Genomic DNA, 22,062 nt, shown 5'->3' on the forward strand with positions numbered 1-22,062 from the left:
GGTAAGCTAAATTTTCCTCAGTGAATGTAGAAAGGGTATGGATGTTTCCCAGTGATGGGTTGCAGCTGGAAGGGCATCTGCTGCATAAAATTGGATGAGTTGGCGGTTCATACTACTGTAGCAACCCCTGATTAATAAAAGGACTAAGCCAAAACGAAAATGAAAACCGGGGAAAACTGGAGCACCCGGAGGAAACCCACATGAACACAGGGAGAACATGCAAACTCCACACAGAAATGCAACTCACTCAGCTGGAACTCGAACCAGCAACCTGCAATAAAAGTATCTTACCATTGAATCTGTCGATGGCTTCCTGACGGAGAGCTCCAGTGATGCCTCCATCTATCCGCTCATATTTATAACCCTCAGAATCCAGGAAGTCCTCCAGCAAATCCAGCATCTTGGTCATCTGACGAGGAAACAAAGTGTAAAAGTATAACTACATGATACAAATCAAACTTTCAGACCAAGTCGTTCAACGAATCAAATAAGTCTATCTGAGGAGCACCTAGCAAGCCATTTGCTCCACATTAGCCTGCAATGATCAGAAATATATGTTTATTTAAACAGAATGCTAATGAGAAACAAAACATGGTAAACACAAGTTATGGGGATTGTTCATCTAAAAATTAAGATTCCCTTATCACATTATGAATTTCATTCTTCTGTTAAACACAATATTTCCTGAACACTGTTGGAAAAAAACTTTGTTTTTTCCAACTCTTTTCCACTCAACATTCTTCAAAATATCTTCCTTTGTGTAAATGATGGCAGAGGTTTTAGTTTTGGGTGGACTATCCCTTTATAAACAAATGCTTAGTCTAATAATCAATACTTTACATTGTGCACCACCTGGGGGAACCAAACATACTGCCGTTTGAGAGCCTAATAGCAAATAAAGCATCTTCAGTATCGTGTACAGAGCAGGCTGTGTGAATGTGTATTTACCCATGTGCTCATACCTGAGAGAACACTAACACCCGGTGGCCTTGTTCTTTCAGTTTTCGGAGCATTTTCTGCAGCAGCATGAGTTTCCCAGAGGCCTTGGTAAGCCCAACACCTTCATACGCTCCACTCGGTGTCTTGGGAGCTTCCTAAAGCACACAAACACAGCATAACAGCCTAGGATACATATGTACACACGGACACAAAAAACAAAATGCAGCTATTATTCATTTTCTTTACAAACCTTTGGACAGCATTTGAGCCAGGTTTTCCAACAGCAGGTGGCAGTATTTCACACTACATCAGTTACTTTAGCACCAATCTAGCTCAAAGTGAAATGATTTATAGTAGGTGTCATGAATTTAATGTGTGCTCTTACGGCAGCAGCGACGGGGAAGAGGTAGGGGTGGTTGCAGCACTTTTTTAGGTCCATCATAATGTTGAGCAGAGACACCTGGTTCCCTCCTCCCTTGGAATTCAGCGCCTCGAAGTTACGCGTCAGAATGAACTTGTAGTATTTTCTGTTTACACAAAGAGTATGTATGATGTTTGTATTGTTATTATTTTTGTCTGAAGTCAACACATTTTGTTAAGGATATTGAGGTTGTGGGTCTCACTTCTGCATGGGGCTGAGCTCCACTCGGACGATCAGCTCCGTTTTTGCTGGCATGTTTTTAAACACATCAGCTTTGAGTCTCCGCAGCATGTGAGGGCCGAGCAGGTCATGCAGTTTCTTGATCTGGTCCTCTTTAGAGATGTCCGCAAACTCCTCTAGAAAACCCTCCAGATTGCTGAGGGATTGCAGAAACAAAGTGATTTATTAGTGAAATTATTACAACATGTCTGTTGATGTGACGCCTACATAACTTCAGTCACACTAAAATTGGCATATCATAGATTTAGATAACATAATACGTTTTACTGTGCAAATTGGGTCATTTTGAGTAAATAAGCACGCTTTTGTGTAGGGTCCTACTTGAAGCGGTTGGGTGTCAGGAAGTTAAGCAGGTGGAAAAGCTCTTCCAGGTTGTTCTGGAGTGGAGTTCCTGTTAGCAGCAGCTTATGGTCTATCTTGTAGTCGTTCAGTCTCCTGAAGAACTAACACACCACAACAACAGACATCAGTTAATGAAACACACAAAATCTTTATTTCAGTCAGCTAAAATTATACATGGTTCTTTACAAAAACTGTATGTATAGCAAGGTTAGCATAACTTGCCAATAATAAAACATCATGCATCTTTTTGCAAAAGGTGTATAATAGTAGATTTATTGAGCAATTTGTTTTTGTAAGGCAATCTCTATAGTCTTTTGCTGTTTGTTTAAACTACTTATTTAAAATTGAAATAACACAATTTTTATGTTTTTCTTTTTGGGAAACAACATAATTGTTTGATGGTTAATCCATTTAAATTTGTAAAAAAGATTAGGTTAAAATCAATTTGTGTTGGGATAACATGAAGGGATTGTGTGGAACCCAGCATTTTTTACAGTGTATGCATAGATTTTGATTATCCTTAGTTAACATACAGCATAACAATTGAAACATTTGGGGTTGGAAAGAGTTTTAATACTGAAAGTAATTACAACAATTTTGTAGAAAGGACTCTATAAAGTAATAAAGAGTCACTTGAAAGAAAAATGACAGAAATTTTTCACTTATTCATTTAATTTTCATCAAAGAATCCTAACAAAATATATTACAGTTTTCACAAAAAAATATTCAGCAGCACAACTCTAGCAAACATTAATAACATTACGGAAAGTTTGTTCAACACCAAGTCTGCATATTTGAATAGACTTAAAGATCATGTGTTATGTTTAATTTACTTAAATTTGTAAAAACTATTGGGTTAACTTAATCAATTTGTGTTTGGACAACATAAAGGAACTGTGTGGAACCCAGTTGGTCCTTTTTACAGTGTATGCTGAGATTATTCCCAGTATACTGAAGTCAATCATCTGATTGTGAAACATCTCCATCAAATTTGTCCTAAAACTATTCAACAACACCTATTCCTGTTTTAGGACCATACTAAAAAACCTTATTTGATCCACATCAAATGTTGAATACTGTACAACATTTGGGTTTAGAAAGATATTTAGTACTGAAAGTAATTACTACAAATTTTCTGAAAGGACTCTTTAAATTGATTAAAAGTCACCTGAAAGAAAAATTAAAAATACATTTTTCATTAATTTATGAAATTTTCATCAAAAAATCCTGACAAAATGTGTAACTGTTTCCGCAAAACAATATTAAGTAGCACAACTCTAGCAAACATTGATAGCATTGATAACAGAAATGTTTGTTCAACACCAAATATGCATAGTCTGGAGTCTGGAGTAAATGGCTGTTAAATTGCCACCTTTACATTTAAACGCATTACAATATAAAGCAGCTATATTAAATTCTAATATTTGACATTATTACTTTTTTTATTTGTGTATTTTCAATCAAACTGAATACACACGGGACAGAAAGCAAGAAAAAAGCACAAAATCAGTGTACCTTAGACTGGTTGTTTTTGAGGCGGTGAGCTTCATCCACTACAAGACAAGCCCAGTCAATGGACTTAAGAACGTTCTGGTCTATGGTCACAAGCTCGTATGACGTCAGTAAAACATGGAACTTAATAGGTGCTTCTCTCTAGAAAATAAAACAGAACGGTTACTATGTTTAATTTTACAAAACTAAATAACACAATTCAAAACTTCTCCATGTGGTATTGTTTATTGTTGCTTTATTGAATTTTCCTCCTCATTCTGTCAATTTTTTTAATTTCATCTTTCTAATCAGCAGTAATATATCCACTCCTCCTCACCCGTAATTTGAAGGCTTTCTTTCCTCCCTTTACAGCCGTGTCATCAAAAGTGAACTCGTTTTCGCGGATGATGGCCCGGCTGTCCTTGTCTCCGGTGTAAGTGACAACATAGAAGTCAGGAGCCCACATCTCAAACTCTCTCTCCCAGTTAATGATTGTGGACAGCGGTGCGCTCACCAGGAACGGCCCTTTAGTGTGACCCTGGACAGAGAAATGGACAGAGAGATACAGAAAGAATGACAAAGGAACACAGGATGCAAGAGAGGAACTTCACTTGTCATTTAAAATGCCCCAATTATGCTTTTCATGTGTGTAATAACACTCGATTTTATAATAACATGCTAAAGGCAGTTAAATCTGAAATGTCTAAATTAGTTTTAGCTTTAATTTCTGCACAAATCTGTATAGGTTGCCTTGCCAAACCAAAGCTCATTAGAAATATGTGCTAAGGACTACATTTTTGAGAACTGACAAACATGTACCCAGGGCTATGTCTTCTTGCAGTCTTTGTTTTAACAAATCTACTAGAGGGCATTATGTACATTTTTTACAAGCTCAAATACGTCACTATGGCATGCTTTCTCATACATGCAATTTTTCGTAAATTCACCAGACGTTGTTTCCTTCTCACCACAACTGCCTTCTTGCGCACATCTGTTTGGCTTGTCGTCTTGTAAATCAGCTTGAAATCGACTGACCCACCAGCCTCCTTCCCTAAACCCAACTAAAAAAAATAAACTAGAAACGAAAAGCTATCGTGACCATGTGCTGTTACTATGATAGCACACATTCATTTTACACAAAAGAGGCCGCTGCTGACTGACTTTAACTGGACTGACCCACCCTCCTACCCTAAACCCAACCAATTTTATCGATTGACCTGCCCACCCACTTCCCTAAACCCAACTAACAATTTCCAAAAGCAATCCAGAAAAAGAAAAGCCCTCGTCTGATTTTTACCATGTTTTCAGATTTTACCACATGCTCACCCTGTTATTTACTTGTTTATTTTATTTTTTTGGATTCTGTTTTTGTCATCCCTGCTTTCTGGAACTGTTCTTCACCGCACTCGAACCCCGTCCCCATGGTCAACTCCTCTCTGCGTTTCAAGTTCGCCGACGGACATGGCAAGCTAACAGGACAAACTGGTCACAGCGGGAAGGCTGTTCATACTTGCAGCGGTCAGCTGGTAAGCATGAAAAGGAATGTCGTCATACCGCTCCGTAGCATTTGTTTAAAAAATAACAAACATAACTAATTCGGGGTCTCCAGAAACTTATATAGGGCTACGTTTTCAGAATGAGCCTATGTTGCTATTTGTACCCGCGATCACATATTTCAAGATTTCGCACTTACAGATAGTTGACATAATACTTTAGGCATATTTGCTGTGCTGTCCAGTTAAAGGGTTCTGAGCTCAGAAAGACACTTGTGTTATTCCCCTTTGTAAGAGAGATATTAAGAGGGGTACGAGTGCAGTGTATAGAATCTCAGAGCACTCCCCCTAAGTAAATTAATTTGAAAGTGTGGAGATGGGGTGGTGGAAAGATGCTGAAGATCCAGAGAGATAACAAGGTAGGACGTACCTGATTATTTATAGGGGCTTGTTTTAGTGCTGATTGGATAATTATATGACTGTCAATGATGAATTGACCTTTACAATGATCTGCTTAAGCTCTTCTCGAAATTAGTTTATAAAACTGCACTTCTCAGTTTTCAAAAATGTAGCTCTGGGCACATATTCTTAACAAGTCAGTGTTGGAATGTAGATGGCGGCGTAGATGGCGGCTTATGGTATTTATCTGCTGTACATAAACTTTGGTTCGCAAACGCTGTAGTTTGAGGCTTGGGAGAGTTTGATTTGCGCAGTCGACATTTTAAGAAGTTGCTGTTTTCTGTGCTTTGAAAGCAATTCATTCATTCATTCATTTTCTTTTCGGCTTAGGCCCTTTATTAATCTGGGGTCGCCACAGTGGAATGAACCGCCAACTTATCCAGCACGTTTTTACGCAGTGGATGGCCTTCCAGCTGCAACCCATCTCTGGGAAACATCCACACACACTCATTCCCACACACACTCATACTCTACGGACAATTTAGCCTACTCAATTCACCTGTACTTTGGATTGTGGGGGAAACCGGAGCACGTGGAGGAAACCCATGCGAACGCAATGAGAACATGCCAACTCCAAGCAGAAACGCCAACTGATCCAGCCGAGGCTCGAACCAGCGACCTTCTTGCTGTGAGGCGACAGCACTACCTACTGCATCACTGCGTTGTCTGAAAGCAATTCACTTGATATGTTTTCAGTGAATAAGGAATTGGGTTTGAATTTATACAATAAAACTGGTACCGTTGTCAATGCTTTCTTGTTTTTGTGATCGGCATTTGGTTTGCATTACATACTGTAAGCAGTAGACCAATCACAACAGACTGAGCCATCTGATCAACCAGCGAAAGTAGTCTTTTGGAAAGAAGCAGTTAAAAAAATGGATTTTGATTAATAAATAAATATATTTAAAATAATGCTGTAATGTGTATTACAAGAATGTAAAGTGTTTCTGACTTTCTGGCTATTGTACACTTCCAAAGCAAAATTCGGAACCAATAAATAGCATAATAGGAGTGTTTTAACATACACGTTTTTAACCTGTCCTAATACAGACCTCTTTAAACAGGGAGTAGAGGAATACAATGGTCTGGATGGTTTTGCCCAGACCCATTTCATCAGCCAGGATGGTGTCTGTGCCCTGAGCCCAGGAGAAGCGCAGCCAGTTCAGGCCTTCCAGCTGGTAGAGGTGCAGCGTTCCTCCTGTCTCCGTCACAAACTCTGGCTGCTCCTCATACTTGATCGTGGGCTGGTGGAAGAAGTATAGTCATTATAATCAGCTCAACTACTTTTAACAGTGATGATAATAAGTAATAATTAATTCTAATCACCATATTAGAATGGTTTCTGAAGGATCATGAGACACTGAGGAATGGGTTGCTAAAATTTGCCTTATACTTAAGTTCAAGCATTTGCTAAATTATGTTCCATCTGCTAAAAGAAAGTGGAAAACCATTCTGACTAGGTGCTACTAGAATTCACCAAATGGCATGCTAGGCAGAAATGACAGCCACGCACATCATTAACAGGCGTGCTTGGAGCTTCATCGTTCTCCTCTCTCCTCCTCATCTTCCTAGGCTTCTCTGGATCTTCCTTCATCACTGCCTCCCTGAAAAACAGAACATTGATTATTCCGTCATTCAGAATATAACGCAAGAAAAACACAAGAAAAGCATTCAAAAGAGGCACAACACTGATGTAGTACATTGAATAAGGACTTGGTGTATCATCAATATTAATTACTCTGTTCTTACACCATTTCCGACTCAGATTTAAGCATTTCCAAGGGAGCATTTTCAAACTTTTCAAGCACTTTACTTTGGCACTTTAGTGTGCCAAATTGCATATAGATATATACACTCACTGGCCAATTAATTAGGTACACCTTACCAGTACCGGATTGGACCTCCTTTTGCCTTCAGAACTGCCTTAATCATTCGTCGCAAAGATTAAATAAGGTATTGAAAATATTCCTCACAGATTTTGGTCCATATTGACATGATAGCACTCCGCAGTTGCTGCAGATTTGTCGGCTGCACATCCATGATGTGAATTTCCCCTTCCACCACATCTCAAAGGTGCTCTATTGAATTGAAGTCTGGTGACTGTGGAGGTCATTTGAGTACAGTGAACTCATTGTCATGTTTAAGAAACAAGTCTGAGATGAATCGTGCTTTATGACATGGTACAATATCTTGCTGGAAGTAGCCATCAGAACATGAGTACACTGTGGTCATAAAGGGATGGACACGGTCAGCAACAATACTCAAGTAGGCTGTGGCGTTGACACAATGCTCAATTGGTACTAATGGGTCCAAAATGTCCCAAGAAAATATTCCCCAAAAAATCAGACCACCACTATCAACCTAAACTGTCGATACAAGGCAGGATGGATCATGTTGTTAATGCCAAATTCTGACCCTACCATCCAATTGTCGCAGCAGAAATCGACACTCATCAGACAAGGAAACGTTTAGCCAATCTTCTATTGTCCAATTTTGTTGGCCCTGTGCAAATTGTAGCCTCAGTTTCCTGTTCTTAGCTGACAGGAGTGGCACACGGTGTGGTCTTTTGCCGCTGTAGCCCATCCGCCTCAAGGTTGGGTGTCTTGTGCATTTAGAGATGCTCTTCTGCATACCTTAGTTGTAACGAGTGGTTATTTGAGCTTGAACCAGACTGGCCATTCTCCTCTGACCTCTGGCATCAACAAGGCATTTGCGCCCACAGAACTGCCACTCAATGGATATTTTCTCTTTTTCGGACCATTCTCTGCAAACCCTAGAGATGGTTGTGCATGAAAATCCCAGTAGATGAAATACTCAGACCAGCCCGTCTGGTACCAACAACCTTCCCACATTCAAAGTCACTTAAATCACCTTTCTTCCTCATTCTGATGCTCGGTTTGAACTGCAGCAGACCATCTTGACCATGTTTACATGCCTAAGTGCATTGAGTTGCTGTCAAGTGATTGGCTGATGATAAATTTGCATTAACAAGCAGTTGGACATGTGTACCTATTAAAGTGGCTAGTGAGTGTATATACTTATATACCTCCGCACATTATATCAGGAGCTATTTGTTCTAGTATTCTAAGGCATGTTTGCCACAAGCCCAACAATGAATTAGCATCACTTACTCTCCTAAATGCAAATTACTCATATTTTAAAGATATCATGTTTCATTTTAAATTTATATATTTATTTTATTTTTATGCATTGTTCCCTCATAAACTGTTGCACTGATAAAAGGAAAGGCGATTCAGACTACAGGCAAGTGCACAGACTGGAGGAGTTTTTGTTTTATGCTAATTAATTTTATTTTTAATTATTTTATTTGCAAAGTTGATTGCCTATTTAATAAGAAAATGTCCTAAAAGCAACACAACTACATTTTCAAGCAGTTTCACATACTTTAAATAAATTCTAAGCACTTTTTAAACGTTGAAAATAAAAATACAAACATTTTTAATGATTTCCAGCACCCATAGGAACCTTGTATAATTCTACTCGAAGTCTCTTTTTTGGCATAAACACAGGTTTAAATAAATACAGGTTAGAAAAACATGATTAAATGACATGATTTTAATTGCAGGTGGTTTCTATTACCTCAGAAATAAAACTCATGTGACAGTGTGTGACTGCACCTGTGTCTCCAGTATGCCGTTTTGTGCAGAGCAAACTCAGGGATGTCCAGCTCATCTCTCTCCCAGGTGCACTGGTCATAGGTCAGGTCTCTCCATTTAACCAGATAGTGGTAGTTGCCCTTCTTATCCACACTGCACACACACACACACACACACACACACACACACACACACATGTTGGATTTCCATGTTGTATACCATAGACAGAATGATTTATACAGATACTGTACAGATTTTATATTCCGTCCCCTTACCCTAAACCCAACCCTCACAAAAAACATGCTGCGGTTTTATATTTTCATATAAAATCATTATTCATTCTGTATAATTATGAGTTGTTTTCCTCATATGGACCAAAAAAAATATCCCCACAAGGTCAAAAATTACTGGTATTAGTATACTTGTTGGGACATTTGGTCTACATATTGTGATAACAAGCAAATCCAAACACACATACACACACATACAGTGCAAGTACTGTATTTAAAAAAGGCTGTCACATTCGAAGCCAGATGTACAGTAAATGAAAAGTACAGCATTACATTTAGGTCTGCACAAGTTTCTTCAGATTCCTTCATCTTTTTATGTTTCTTTGCAGCACTATGCATTGTAACCAATCACACACATTTCTGTTCAGCTTATGATTGTTGTTGCCAATCAGAGGCGTTAGATCAAATGTGTGAGTGCTTAGTGAAAAAGTTTTGTTAACACTTTCTTTCATCGTCAGAAAAAACTAGGAAATGAAGAGGTATGAGATTCGAGAACTTTTTTTGGCATAATTAACACAAGACTTTATATACTGCCATGTTTTCTAAACAACTTACTGTTTTAACGATTACAAAAGCCATACAGAAAAATTAACTGTATTTCCATTTGTTTTTGCTGACGTTCACATAATAACCTATTCTAATTACACCCAGTGTGTTGCAGTTAGGTTCAGTTTAGCTATGTTTACATCCAAAAATGCGAGTTTACTTTATGAGCAAAACTGGATTATCGTATAGGAGATGTGCAAATAAAGCAGCGTTTCCATTCAACGAGTCAAAGAGAACAAAATCGTCACTTCCTGATTAACTGGCGCCAAATATCAACAGTAAAAACAGAATTTGCTGCAGGAGAAGCTGCGTGAATCTTTTCTTTATTTACTAAATGAATTGCACCTCAGAAGGCAATCCTTACACGTAGTGAATGGTTGGTGGCGTTTAAAGGCGTGAGACGCGGAGCACAGACGCTCTTAATTCTGGAGGTCATTAATAATATAATAAAACTAATACTTAAACAGTTAAGGTGTTTTAGAATTTAGACCAAAACACCATTTCAGATGTTTCAGTGAGCTCAGCCTGCTGGTTTGTCCATTCACACACATTTTTATCATCACGCGATCTCTTATAACAAAGTCAAATTACCTTTTTTAATACACAGACTTGAATTAGACTTGAATTTGTTCTGTAAATGTTTCCATCGTAATTTAAGCGCATCTTTTCTTATCGAAAAAAGTTTATCCTACTCAGTTATTTATGCCCATTTTCAAAATATATGCGCATATGTTTTCATCTACCATTTTTTTATGTGCATATCCAAAATGAGTATAAAAATAGGTGGATGGAAACATAGCTAGTGTCTCGTAAACTCTTTATTAAGAAAGTATACAAACACTAATAGTGTTTTCAATAGGCTTTGTGTTTAAGACCTATTCAAGTTGAATTTGTTAACCCTTTACAGAGCACTCAATCATATACTCATTGTGAAAACCCTGGAGTGTTACTGGGGGTTATTACAAGACTTTTTAACTTGTATGACTTTATAAAAAATTTCTAATGTTAATGAAGAGTACAAAGATTAACAACGACAGTGAACTGAGAGCTTGCATGTCACTTAAAGCTTGATTGATTAAGATGATGAGAAGAAGTCTACAACACCTGACAAAAGCCTTGTCGTCAATATTTTCTGAAAAAACTACACAAAAAACACACACCTGTGATTGATTATCCTGTGCACCATCATCCACTCTGGCTTTATTCCATAACGGTAGTACTTCTCCTCTAGAATGGCGTATTGGGGGTCTTTAGCCCTCCGCTTCTCACTCTTCCCAGAATCCTCCTCTCCCCCAGAGCCGTAGTCAAGGCTGGGCGGCTCATCCATGTCCGTTTTCCTCTGATAGTTGCGGAACATCACCGAATGGAAGATCTCGAGCTGAGGAAGCACAGATGGATGAGAGAAAAGTCTGCACATGCTGTAAGAGTTACACCTGTCTCACTGGTGTCTTACTCTCGCACCTGTAGCTCAGTAATCCAGGTGCAGTGCCAGTAGGACTGTGCCGTCAGCTTCACAAAGAATTCCCGCTCAGGACGACCCTTCATGGGTGGAGGGGGCGGGGCATCAGGAGGTGCGTCTGGAGGTGGAGGGACGGGAACTGGGGGTGGAGGTTCACCCCATCGCCAGTGCAGGATTTTTTGCACTCGTCCTTTGATTGGTGGACACTGAAAAACAAACAACAGAACTTCCTTCTTTTCATTTTCTTTTAGGCTTAGTCCCTTTATTAATCAGGGGTCGCCACAGCGGAATGAACCGCCAGAACTTGCAGACTGTATTTTGATTCTTTTTCAAACATAATCATTTTAGTAAACAATTTCTAATGACTTATTTCTTTTGCCTTTGCCAAAATGACAGTACATAATATTTTGCTAATTATTCTGCAAGATAGTAGTATTGAGCTTAAATGTGCCATTGAAAGGCTTACCGAGGCTAATTATGTTAACTAGGCAAGTTAGGGTAATTAGGCAAGTCATTGGAAAACAGTGTACAGTGGCTAATATTAACCTTAGCAGTTTTTACATTTTTAAAAAATATTTTTTTCAGCCAAACTAAAAGAAATAATAATTTCTCCAGAAGAAAAATATACTAGGGAATACTGTGACATATTTCCTTGCTTTGTTAAACATCACTTGGGAAATATTTAAAGAAAAATCTAATTTTCACAGGGTTGGTTGTCTTCAATTATATATGCTACATGACATTATTCTCATATACAGTATCTATAAAACTATTTTTCATTTTATACATTTAGCTTTAAAAAATAACTCTGGCACAACATGTGTCATTGTACATTGTATAAATAAATAAAACAGTTGACTACATTGACGGTAAAAAAATTGCATGTAAGCTGAAAAGTATGTCCAAATTCACAGTAGGCTAAGTTGTTAGGTGTCAGTTGTGATTCTTTGGTGAAATAACATCATTATTTTACTAAAATACTGAAATAGTTTGTTTCTATTATCCTGATTTAAAATCCAAAGTTGTCATTAGGGATGCTCTGATCAGGATTTTTGCAGCCGATAGCGAGTACCAATTCCCTGTCATGGTGATTGACTGATACAAAGTACTGATTCAGATACTTTAAGCTGCTTTGCTTTATAATGCATAAAGCACATTCCCCTACAAGTATGATACCTGAGTGGAGATCTTTCCAAAGAGAATTAATTAAAGATGTTGAATATAACTCCATAAACATCTCTTATAACCATTTTAGTGTGGACATGCAATGGTCAGATTAATACATAAAACAGATACAAAAAATTTACAAGAAAAATCACTAACAAAGCAATTTGTGAACACTGCAAATAAAAGAAGAATTTAATATGTCTCAATGAAGTTTAGAGTGCACATTTGATTACTTCTTTACCAAAAGGAAATGGATCCATAAACTACCGTTTATTGCAATAAGTATATTACTATAAGTTATATTATTAAATATTTAAGTTAAAAATATATTTAACCAAGGCTCATTCTGGAAAAGTATGCCTGTAGACGTTTCTGGAGACTGTGAAATACTTCCCGGGAGGTATGTTTTTGTTTTCGTGTCTCGAACACCTCTCACGAGCGCGCGAACGGCTGTTCTCACGTAAAAAGCCGCCAGAGGCCACTGTCGAGCGACTGTCTGTCCGATTGACCGACTGGCTGAATAACTGAACGATTGACTGGGCGGCCGGAAAAGCCCACGAAAGCCACGAAAGCCGCGCGGAAAAAGAAAAGCCCTCGTCTGAATTTGACAGCGTTTTCAGATTTCACCGCATTCTCTCCCTGTTACTTGATTTTTGGAACCGCTCTTGCCCAGACTCAAACCCGGAAACGCTGCCGGCTCCTACTCCAGGCCTCCGCTCCACGACGAGCTAACCAGACAAACTGGTTGTGGCGGCAAAGCCCTCCACACAGAGGAGCCGTCAGCCCATCCGGCTAGCGCGAAGAAGAGCGGCGTCACACCACCCCGCAGCGTTCGCTTAAAAAAACCAAATGCGGCCATACGTACCTCCGACCACGTAAATCGCGGCCTCCAGAAACGTCCGCGGGGCTACATTTTCAGAATGAGCTTGGGTTGTAATATTTCCAGCCAAGTTTTAATGAACTTGCAGTACTGTTGAAAACACAGTTCTGTCCTGTTCTGATATGTCATTCTGTTCTGACATTCAGTTCTGATATGTAAAAAGATTTCAGTTTTTATACAGTATGTCCTCTGCTTGTAAACTTGTATACAAACAATTGTGATCTGTTCATGAGATCGGCCAGATAAGCAAGTACTGATCGACTCATGAAATGTGATTATCGGCCATTCCGATCTCTGGCTGATCGATTGGAGCATCCCTAGTTATCATGAGACTTGAGAAAACAACAAACGACATAAACTGCCAGCAAACATGAATGCGGAAAGTATTGTAAAACACAGGACTTTAAATACAATAAGAAAGATAGTTCATGCAAACATGTATTATAAAAATGTTTAATTTGCATCATAATGGTACTTACTTGTGCAGTTACATTACCATTACATAGCAGAGGGCCCCCTAACACAGAACACGTTTTTTTTCCTCTCCAATGCACTACTTTTCTATTGTTTTACAATTGACAGATTGACAGATGTGTGTGACTGTTACTCTTGTGTCTTATGTTTCTTGCGAGTGTCGTGTTTTTTAGACAGCATGTTAAGTTAAAAGATCATCAACTTTCACATGCAGTGAGCTCATCACTGTCAGTTCCATAGCAATGGACCAATCAGAAGAGCTCAGACGCAGAGCAAATATTTCAAGCTTCTATTTAAAGGCCAGGGGCCTCATGTACGAAGACTTGCGTGGAAATCATACTAAAACATTGCGTACGCAAACTTGGTAATAAATAAGCTGTAAATGTGGGTACGCAGAAAAAAATTTAGATGTATGAAACACTGCGTACGCCGAATCTCACGCATATTCTTTTGTACATCCGAATGAACGTGAAACTGAGCGCAACATGCACGATGGTCTGAACATCGCACTGAGTGAACTAAAAAGAATTAGTGTGATTTATAGGTGTAAAATGTTGCAGTACCCATAACAGTCTCAGTAGCGCAGCCCGTAAGACGCATGTCAACATGTTTTGACACAGTCGAGCATGAACTCGGTTCGAATCCAGCGTCTGATGAACTCTTTCTTCTTTTTTCCCCCGCTAGATATCAGATTTTGCCTACTATTTATCACGAGAAAGACAAGTAGGAAGCATTAATAAGTTTGTGCATCATATTTTATTTTCACATTTATTGAATGGAAATATTTCTGATTCACACATGCAAATTCATCTTCAGATAGTGTCTTTATAGCAATGTGCGTGCAGTAGATAGCTCAGATTACATTGGGAAAACCGGCGACCGCTGCAAATTGTGCTTTAATGTTTAGCTGCTCAACTGTATGGTATGGAAACCTTATATACCTGCTAGATGAACCTGTCTCATACAGCTGCCATTGCAAGGCTCAGACACTTTGTAGAGAGGAATTTAACACAACTGCCTCTAGGAGTCGCCAATGGAAATAAAACAGATACGCACAAAAAATGTGCGTACGCCAGCCATAAAGCTGCCGTGGAGCTGCGCACATTCCCACGTTCAGTTCATTGTTAGTAAATCCAAACTTGAGCGATTCTGGGTGTGAAACCTGGCGTACGCAAAGTTTTTGTGCGTACGTAGCGTTGATACATGAGGCCCCAGGTGCTTGTGTGTGGATACCCTCATGCTTTGTGTTGTGTTTTTTCATTGAAACATTTCAAATCATTGCCTCTCGTGTTTTTAGTGTGAATGAGCTCTAAGATAACATTTCTGTGCATCTCAACAGGGAAGATTGACTTTTAAAAATTCCTGACATTTAATATATGTCAGTCCATGAAAGAGCCCTCATGAATGTGTTAAGGATCATTTGCAAAGGCTGTGGATTAAAGGTAATAATAAATAATCGATTTGCTTTACAAGACTTGTATTTAAGATTTTCCAAAGAACCACACTTTCAGCTAAAGGTCTTCTTTAATGTTCGACTGAAGAACAAGTCACCTACATCTTGAATGAACTGTGAGAGGAGAAATAGCTGTATAGTAGCAGAGCATTACTCACAGTGCAGCGTGGACAGAGCCATTCTCCATTGGGGATTTCGGGCAGTGGAGGATTCAGGCAGTGAATGTGATAAGATGACGGACAGGAGTCACAACACAACAGCTCTCCTCCGTCTTTACACACTCGACAGAACTCCATGTGGTCATCCTCCTCTTCCTCTCCACCAAGCCCTGACTCCACATCCCGCACATCGTCACACTCCTCTTCAAATTCCTCAAAGTCTTCTTCTTTTGCTTCCCACTGGATCCCTTCTTTCTCCTGAAAATACACACTGTCATTACCCAGAATCTAGAACAGCTCAATATGAAGATCCTAAACAAAGATGACCTGCTTTTTGATGACCTCCTCATATAAAAAATGTGGGGGAAGCATTATCTTTTTTAAGGCCAGTATCTTTTTTTAATTTAATGTTGGTGTTTTATTTCATCATTTAAACAGCTTAATAATGTCATATTATTTGATCTGTGATGGGTGAGGGTCCGCCATATTTGCTTTACCTGTAGAGGAGCAAGTCATGCAAGTGACTGTTTAACTAGGAGAAGAATAGGGTAAACCCAAACTTTGTGAATCTGATGTGAATAAAAGTTTTATGGTTTGCTATGGTACTTATGTGTATTAAGATGTCTAAAACCTAAAATAAACTAACACTGATAAATTGTGATTTGACTAGCGTCATGCACATCTTTTCTCTGGCTCAGTGTGAGTCCTCATGGGAAAGCAGATTTGTATTTAGCAGCTGATGTACTGACAGTTCTAAACATAGCAGTGTGATCGCAGCTCCAGAGACCAGCCAAGACTGATCACACCCGTGTGATTGTATGCATCAAAGAGTTATTTTTCTTATAATATATACTGCAAAATCACCTCTTTTCACACAGTGTCTAAAATGGTTCATTTAAAGATCTATTCTCTCTAAGGGTGCTTTCACACTTGGTCCGAATGCATGGTCTGTCAACCCCACCCCAGTTATTAAAACCAAAATATGCAAAAGTATTACAATTATATTTTTAAAAAATCAAATAAAAAAATAAAAATTTAAATTAAAAAAAATGTAAAATTCGCAAAAGGATTAAGAATGTTAAGAACATCACACATTGTCTTTATAAGTCGTTTTTAGAGGAGACAAGCAGACATCATAACGGTTTGCACTAGTTCAGTCCCGCTTGTCACCAAGGTAGGTGATACAGACATGAAAACTAAAGTTTGTTGTACAGTTGGCGGTTCACTTCTATTATTTGGTAGGATTGCATTCATATCAGAAGTGAACTGTACTAGAGTTCCCACAAACCGTACCCCAGACCACCCCTTCAGGTGGACTTGAGTACGGTTTACGGGTGCACATCTGAGTTTAGGAGACAACGTTCACACTAGCTAAACGTACCATACGCCAAACGATCACGGTTGTGGACCTAAATCGCACTTCAGCGTTTATTTGAAAGTAGGGTTGTAACAATATACCGGTATGACGGTCTACCACGATTTGAACGTGCACGATTATCATACCATGAACAATTGCATATCAACGGTTTTAACCCTTAAAGACCGAGACAGCCGCCCGCGGCTAAAAATAAGTATTGCTCTTAAATGTTTAATAACTTTTGATCCGCTGATCCGATTCATACAATTCAAAGATTGGCATAAAGAAGAGAATCTCAGCTTTCCAGTGCTGTATCACATAACATTCACGGACATTCAGAGGCTCCGGAATCAGTGCGGTTACGTCATCAAAATTTGACAACGCTGATTTGACAAAGAAACGCTCGTCACTGTGTCTCCGGACAAACCAGACATGATACATTGATGCATTGTCCCTCCTTCATGCCCAGATTGGTTCAAACTCGCTATATCACAACCAATAAGCATAGGTTTCACTTTTGTTTGTGGACCAACACTGAGCTTTTTGAACAACACGGAATGAGAGATAGGCATACATTTCTGCGCGGCTAAATAAAACGCAAAAAAAAAAAAAAAGTTTTGCATGAAATAATTCTCATACCAAGTACTTTTGCATGCACAGCAGCACAGAAACATGACAAAACAGTGACACAGCAAAGACGAACTGCTGCTCTTGCTGTTTTCAAAAGACACAAATGAAGGTGCAGCTGTTTGTCTGCATTGCATACAACCATATCCAAATCCATATCCACAGACAACCATATCCATGCTGGCACATAAAACCTAAGGATGTTCCATATTGAATCTAGTTTCGTTATGTAACTATTTATAGTATAGTAAATATTTATATCTATTTTTTACTGAGGATTTGCACCATGTTTATTTGGACTTTGACACACTATTTATTATTTTCTTATTTTTTTATTTGTTCATTGTACAAGTGGACACATTCTCTCACCTCTGCGGTCAAGATTAAGTCCTGAAAATCTCAACATGCTTACATTTCTTCATCACAACCTAGACTGAAAAAAACAACGCTTTAAATACATGTTTACAGCCATAAACTTGGTATTGCACTTTTGGTCTCCCATTTATCCTGCTTATAAGGAAGGACAGTTTAAGTTTATTTTTGTCTAATCTTAAAAGACCTTGCTTGTTTATTCCTTCTAATTTAATTTATTAAAATGGGAGATTTTTCAGTTTATTTTTATAAAAGACTTCTATAGTTCTATTAAAATGGTTCTTTCAAAAGTTTGTTGAAATAAAACCTTTGTTCAGTCAGAAAACGTGTTCTTATTCTTTTCAGGGTCTTTGCTATGAGAATTACTATTTAATACCGTATACCGCGAAACCGTCAAACCGTGGTATTGTTTTAGACGATTATCATACCGTGAAAAATTCATACCGTTACAACCCTATTTGAAAGCGCACAAGAAGATCTGCGCTTGAGCAGCATATATTTGAGGGAGCGTGCAAGAAGTTTTGTGCACAGGCAGAGGAAATCTGAGCCCAAGCAAAGCGATCTCGACTTAATACTGCACTCACAACATTTGTCATTGAAATAACACCATAGGTAGATCTGTGTAAAAAAGGCCTGCCGCCACAGCTTGAAAAAATCTTAGAGAAAACACTGAAATACCAATACTATGTTAAAATACAATTATAGGGGTTCATGCATAATTGCGCCAATCAGTCTTTGCAAGAATCATTCAACAGTCTAAACCAGCAGATCTAGAGCAGCGATGGCTATCACAAGTGGTCATGAGACACTATTTCTTGCTTGAATTTACTAAAAGTAAAGTAAAATTAGACGCATAGTTTGAATAGTTTGAGCTACAGTAACCAGAAATAATCAGAGGTTAATGTGTGCCAAAATACTTTAAATATCCCACAAAACACTGAAAACTTAAATATGACTTATTCATAAATTTGATGTCATTTAAATAAATAAATTGGATACACTGAAAAACTTACCAAAAGAGTCGACCCCCCCTGATCATCAATGTATAATTTGCACCCTGGTTATAAACCAAATGAGCATAACCATATCTACATTTCACAGCAGAGACACTTCTATACACATTAATACAAACAGCAATTATAGCATCAGTTTTACTGTTACTGTATCATTTCAAATCATTTTTAAAATGCATGCAAAGTGGATTTGATTCACAGAACAGAAAACATGTCTGTTGACACACTAAAAACCAAACTCTAATACTCAGCGACACCACAGTGTTTGGCGATGCTGTTTGTGGATAGTTGATAAGGCCTAAAGATTACTCATTTAAGTCCACAATCAGTTTTTTCTTATGGGAGAACATAACTCCAAGTTTGCTTTGATCTCTGAAGCTCCACAGACATTTTACAATGACAAACCATTATAATAACCATTACATAAAAGGTGACAGGACCACTTTGAAATCAATCTGTGACTCTGAAGGTTTGAGTGGAAGTGACTCACGCAGTGAGGGCAGCTCCACTTGCCCTCAGGTGCTTTCTCCAGCTCAGGTTCAAGGCACACCAGGTGATAAGCTCTGGGACAGGTATCACACAGAATGATCTCTCCTCCCTGCTGACACACCTCGCAGTAATCCTGATGGTCAGTCTCATAGCCATCGCCATCCTCATCGCCCAGCGCTGAGACAGAAAGATATGGAGAGAGATACAACATTAACTTTACCCCTCTGATGCATAATGTCTACTACTGTTTTAACCAATAAAATCATTTAAACCACCTAGGGTAATTATTATCTTCCTAAATTCTCTGGCAATGAACAAAAACCTCTATCACATTAATAATTTGATGTAAAAGAGAATTGTTTATTACACTTTGTGTCTGTGCACTCAAAAACCCATCTATCAGGAGTTTAGACGGACCTGCAGTGATAATAGCAACAAGCTAATTCTCACCCTTTTTCTTCTTCTTGGCAGGGCGACCCCTTTTATTCTTTTTGACCCGTCCTGAGCTGTCAGAGCGGACTGAAGAACTGTGAACGCTGGAGTTTTCCTGCTCAGAGTCGTCCTCATCCACCTCCTCACTCTGCATTTCAACCACACACACATACACGATCAAAAACACTGCACGCAACACACATTATTGTGCAAGCGGGTTATACACAGACACTCACTGAACTGCTCTTCTTCCTCTTGTTACCAATCGCTCCCAGTTTAATGCGCAGGGGAGCCATTTTCTTGGGTTTTGGCTTCTTCTTGTCGGAGACACGAGGGCTCTTACTTCGTTTCTTGTAGCCAGGGCCTGTCAATAAACAATAAATTGTCAATGTTGGTATTCTAATATAAGTATTCTGTCTAGATTAATAAAAATAATCATGCATCATTTTTAAATGCTAGAAGATATTTCAGATGTCAGAACATTTTAATAAACAAAACAAATATTTTAAAAATTGCTTAAAATTACATTATGTGTAATAGTAATTAATTGGCACTCATTCTAACGTTTTGAGATTTTGGGCTGTTATGTTTACAAATTTTGTCTTCATTTAAATTAGTGAAAATAAATGTAAAAAATGAAGGTGACTTTTTTATTTTTTAATTAATTAAAAAATGTATATATATATATATATATATATATATATATATATATATATATATATATATATATATATATATATAGTTACAATACTTGCCTGTATGTGTTTTTTAAATTACAGTTCAAGAGCCAGAAACTTTTGACTTATATTTGAATCACCAAGTACCACAGTTTGAGCTAAAAATCCTAATTATTATTGTGAATGACCTAAATGTGTTTAATTGTACTGTAATTGTACCTTAATTGTACTGTGATCAGCTGAGGAAAGCATGATGACATTCGCTAGGTAATTTTCCCAATTAAGTTATATGCTATTCATTTCAATTCAATTCTCTAGATTCAATTGTTAACAAGCTTTGTATTTATATAAAATAGCGACTAATAAATCTGGCCACCTTTGCCCTCTTTGGTCTTGGCCTTGCGTAGTGGAGGTGGTTGAGGTGGAGGTTCGGGCGAGGCTGTTGCTGCGGAGACCTGCTCGGCAACGGCTGCAGCCGCAGCGGCAGCAGCTGCAGCGACGGCTGCTGCCGAACCCTTGAATGGATTATTGGAGCTGAACTCCCGCCATTTGGCCCCAAGAATGGTCATCATCTTGGACATGGGGATTTTAGGGTTCTTCTTAGCAATCATGGGCCTGCAGAAAACAATATGTTGACATACATCCAAAACACACAAGCAATCAATTTAATCAATTTTGGTCTGCAGATTTTAATGACACTAAATAAATGAAAAGGCCATTCCTTCAAAATGTGTTATTTTCTTAAGTTTTAAATCTTTAATTTGGCAGGACTTTTAATTCATATATATATTTAGGGATTAAACTGGGGGGTATGTTCATTCATACTTAATTTGCTTTGCTTATATATTACATTTTGTTCCTCAAATTTTTTCTGGATGTTTGCAGTATTATCTAAATTATGCAGTGATTCAAAAAAAATTCCCTCTGTAAAATCTTTTGACTCTCATTCATTCATTTATTTTCTTATCGGCTTAGTCCCTTTATTAATTCGGGGTCGCCACAGCGGAATCAACCGCCAACTTATAAAGCACGTTTTTACGCAGCGGATGCCCTTCCAGCCGCAACCCATCTCTGGGAAAATCTTTTGACTTTATTAATTAAAAAAAATAATTTACTCTGACTTTGTCGAATGTTTTGGTGCCACAAATGTATGTAAATTAGTGCATATTTAATGAAAGAATGTCTCATTTACATATTTTTACAACATTCGAGAAATATTTTATTACAAAAATGCTTGCCATTCTTCGTGTAATCAACCAACTCAGGAATTAATGAGATAGTATTGGCATAAATATGATGCAAAGGAACAACAACGTGTCAAACTTCTAGTGAAAGTCAGTACCTGAGGAACTGGCTGAAGGCTTTGTAGTTGGTTAACGTGCGGTAATCTTCTTCTGTGAATGTGTGATCAACATCCTCAAGTCCCCACTCTCTCGCCAGCTGGGCTGATGTTTTCATCTCTACCGGCTGGAAGAGAGAGACTCTGTCACATGATCGTCACAGTGTGGATGGGTAATAAGAATCCGGAAATATCTGTATCCTAAACCCCACTTTAGCTTAGCTGGATCAGTAATTATGTGTGTGGTATATTATTATTGACATGAAGCAGAAACACCATGTTATGTTTTCAACAATCTTTCATAATTCCTAAATGGAAGCGCAAGAA

At 38.2% G+C, this 22,062-nt stretch overlaps 1 protein-coding gene across 4 annotated transcripts in view; it reads right to left on the reverse strand.

The window, feature by feature from the left end:
• chd3 (chromodomain helicase DNA binding protein 3) overlaps positions 1-22,062 on the reverse strand; it is a 100,180-nt gene that overhangs the window by 66,393 nt on the left and 11,725 nt on the right. For all 4 annotated transcript variants that reach the window (XM_087260912.1, XM_087260911.1, XM_087260910.1 and 1 more), the window contains exons 4-21: positions 21,739-21,863; positions 20,773-21,011; positions 19,956-20,083; positions 19,738-19,867; positions 19,289-19,464; positions 15,430-15,687; positions 11,300-11,503; positions 10,999-11,216; positions 9,024-9,155; positions 6,899-6,989; positions 6,438-6,629; positions 3,771-3,971; positions 3,458-3,595; positions 1,922-2,043; positions 1,563-1,736; positions 1,325-1,466; positions 963-1,094; positions 292-409 (exon numbers count right to left, since the gene is read on the reverse strand). In XM_087260912.1, coding sequence (XP_087117038.1) covers positions 292-409; positions 963-1,094; positions 1,325-1,466; positions 1,563-1,736; positions 1,922-2,043; positions 3,458-3,595; positions 3,771-3,971; positions 6,438-6,629; positions 6,899-6,989; positions 9,024-9,155; positions 10,999-11,216; positions 11,300-11,503; positions 15,430-15,687; positions 19,289-19,464; positions 19,738-19,867; positions 19,956-20,083; positions 20,773-21,011; positions 21,739-21,863 — 2,920 coding nt within the window. The remainder of the gene's footprint in view (positions 1-291; positions 410-962; positions 1,095-1,324; positions 1,467-1,562; positions 1,737-1,921; positions 2,044-3,457; positions 3,596-3,770; positions 3,972-6,437; positions 6,630-6,898; positions 6,990-9,023; positions 9,156-10,998; positions 11,217-11,299; positions 11,504-15,429; positions 15,688-19,288; positions 19,465-19,737; positions 19,868-19,955; positions 20,084-20,772; positions 21,012-21,738; positions 21,864-22,062) is intronic.

The sequence above is a fragment of the Danio rerio genome, chromosome 7 (assembly GCF_052040795.2).
Source record: "Danio rerio strain M-AB ecotype USA chromosome 7, GRCz13ab, whole genome shotgun sequence".
NCBI classification, from domain to species: Eukaryota; Metazoa; Chordata; class Actinopteri; order Cypriniformes; family Danionidae; genus Danio; species Danio rerio.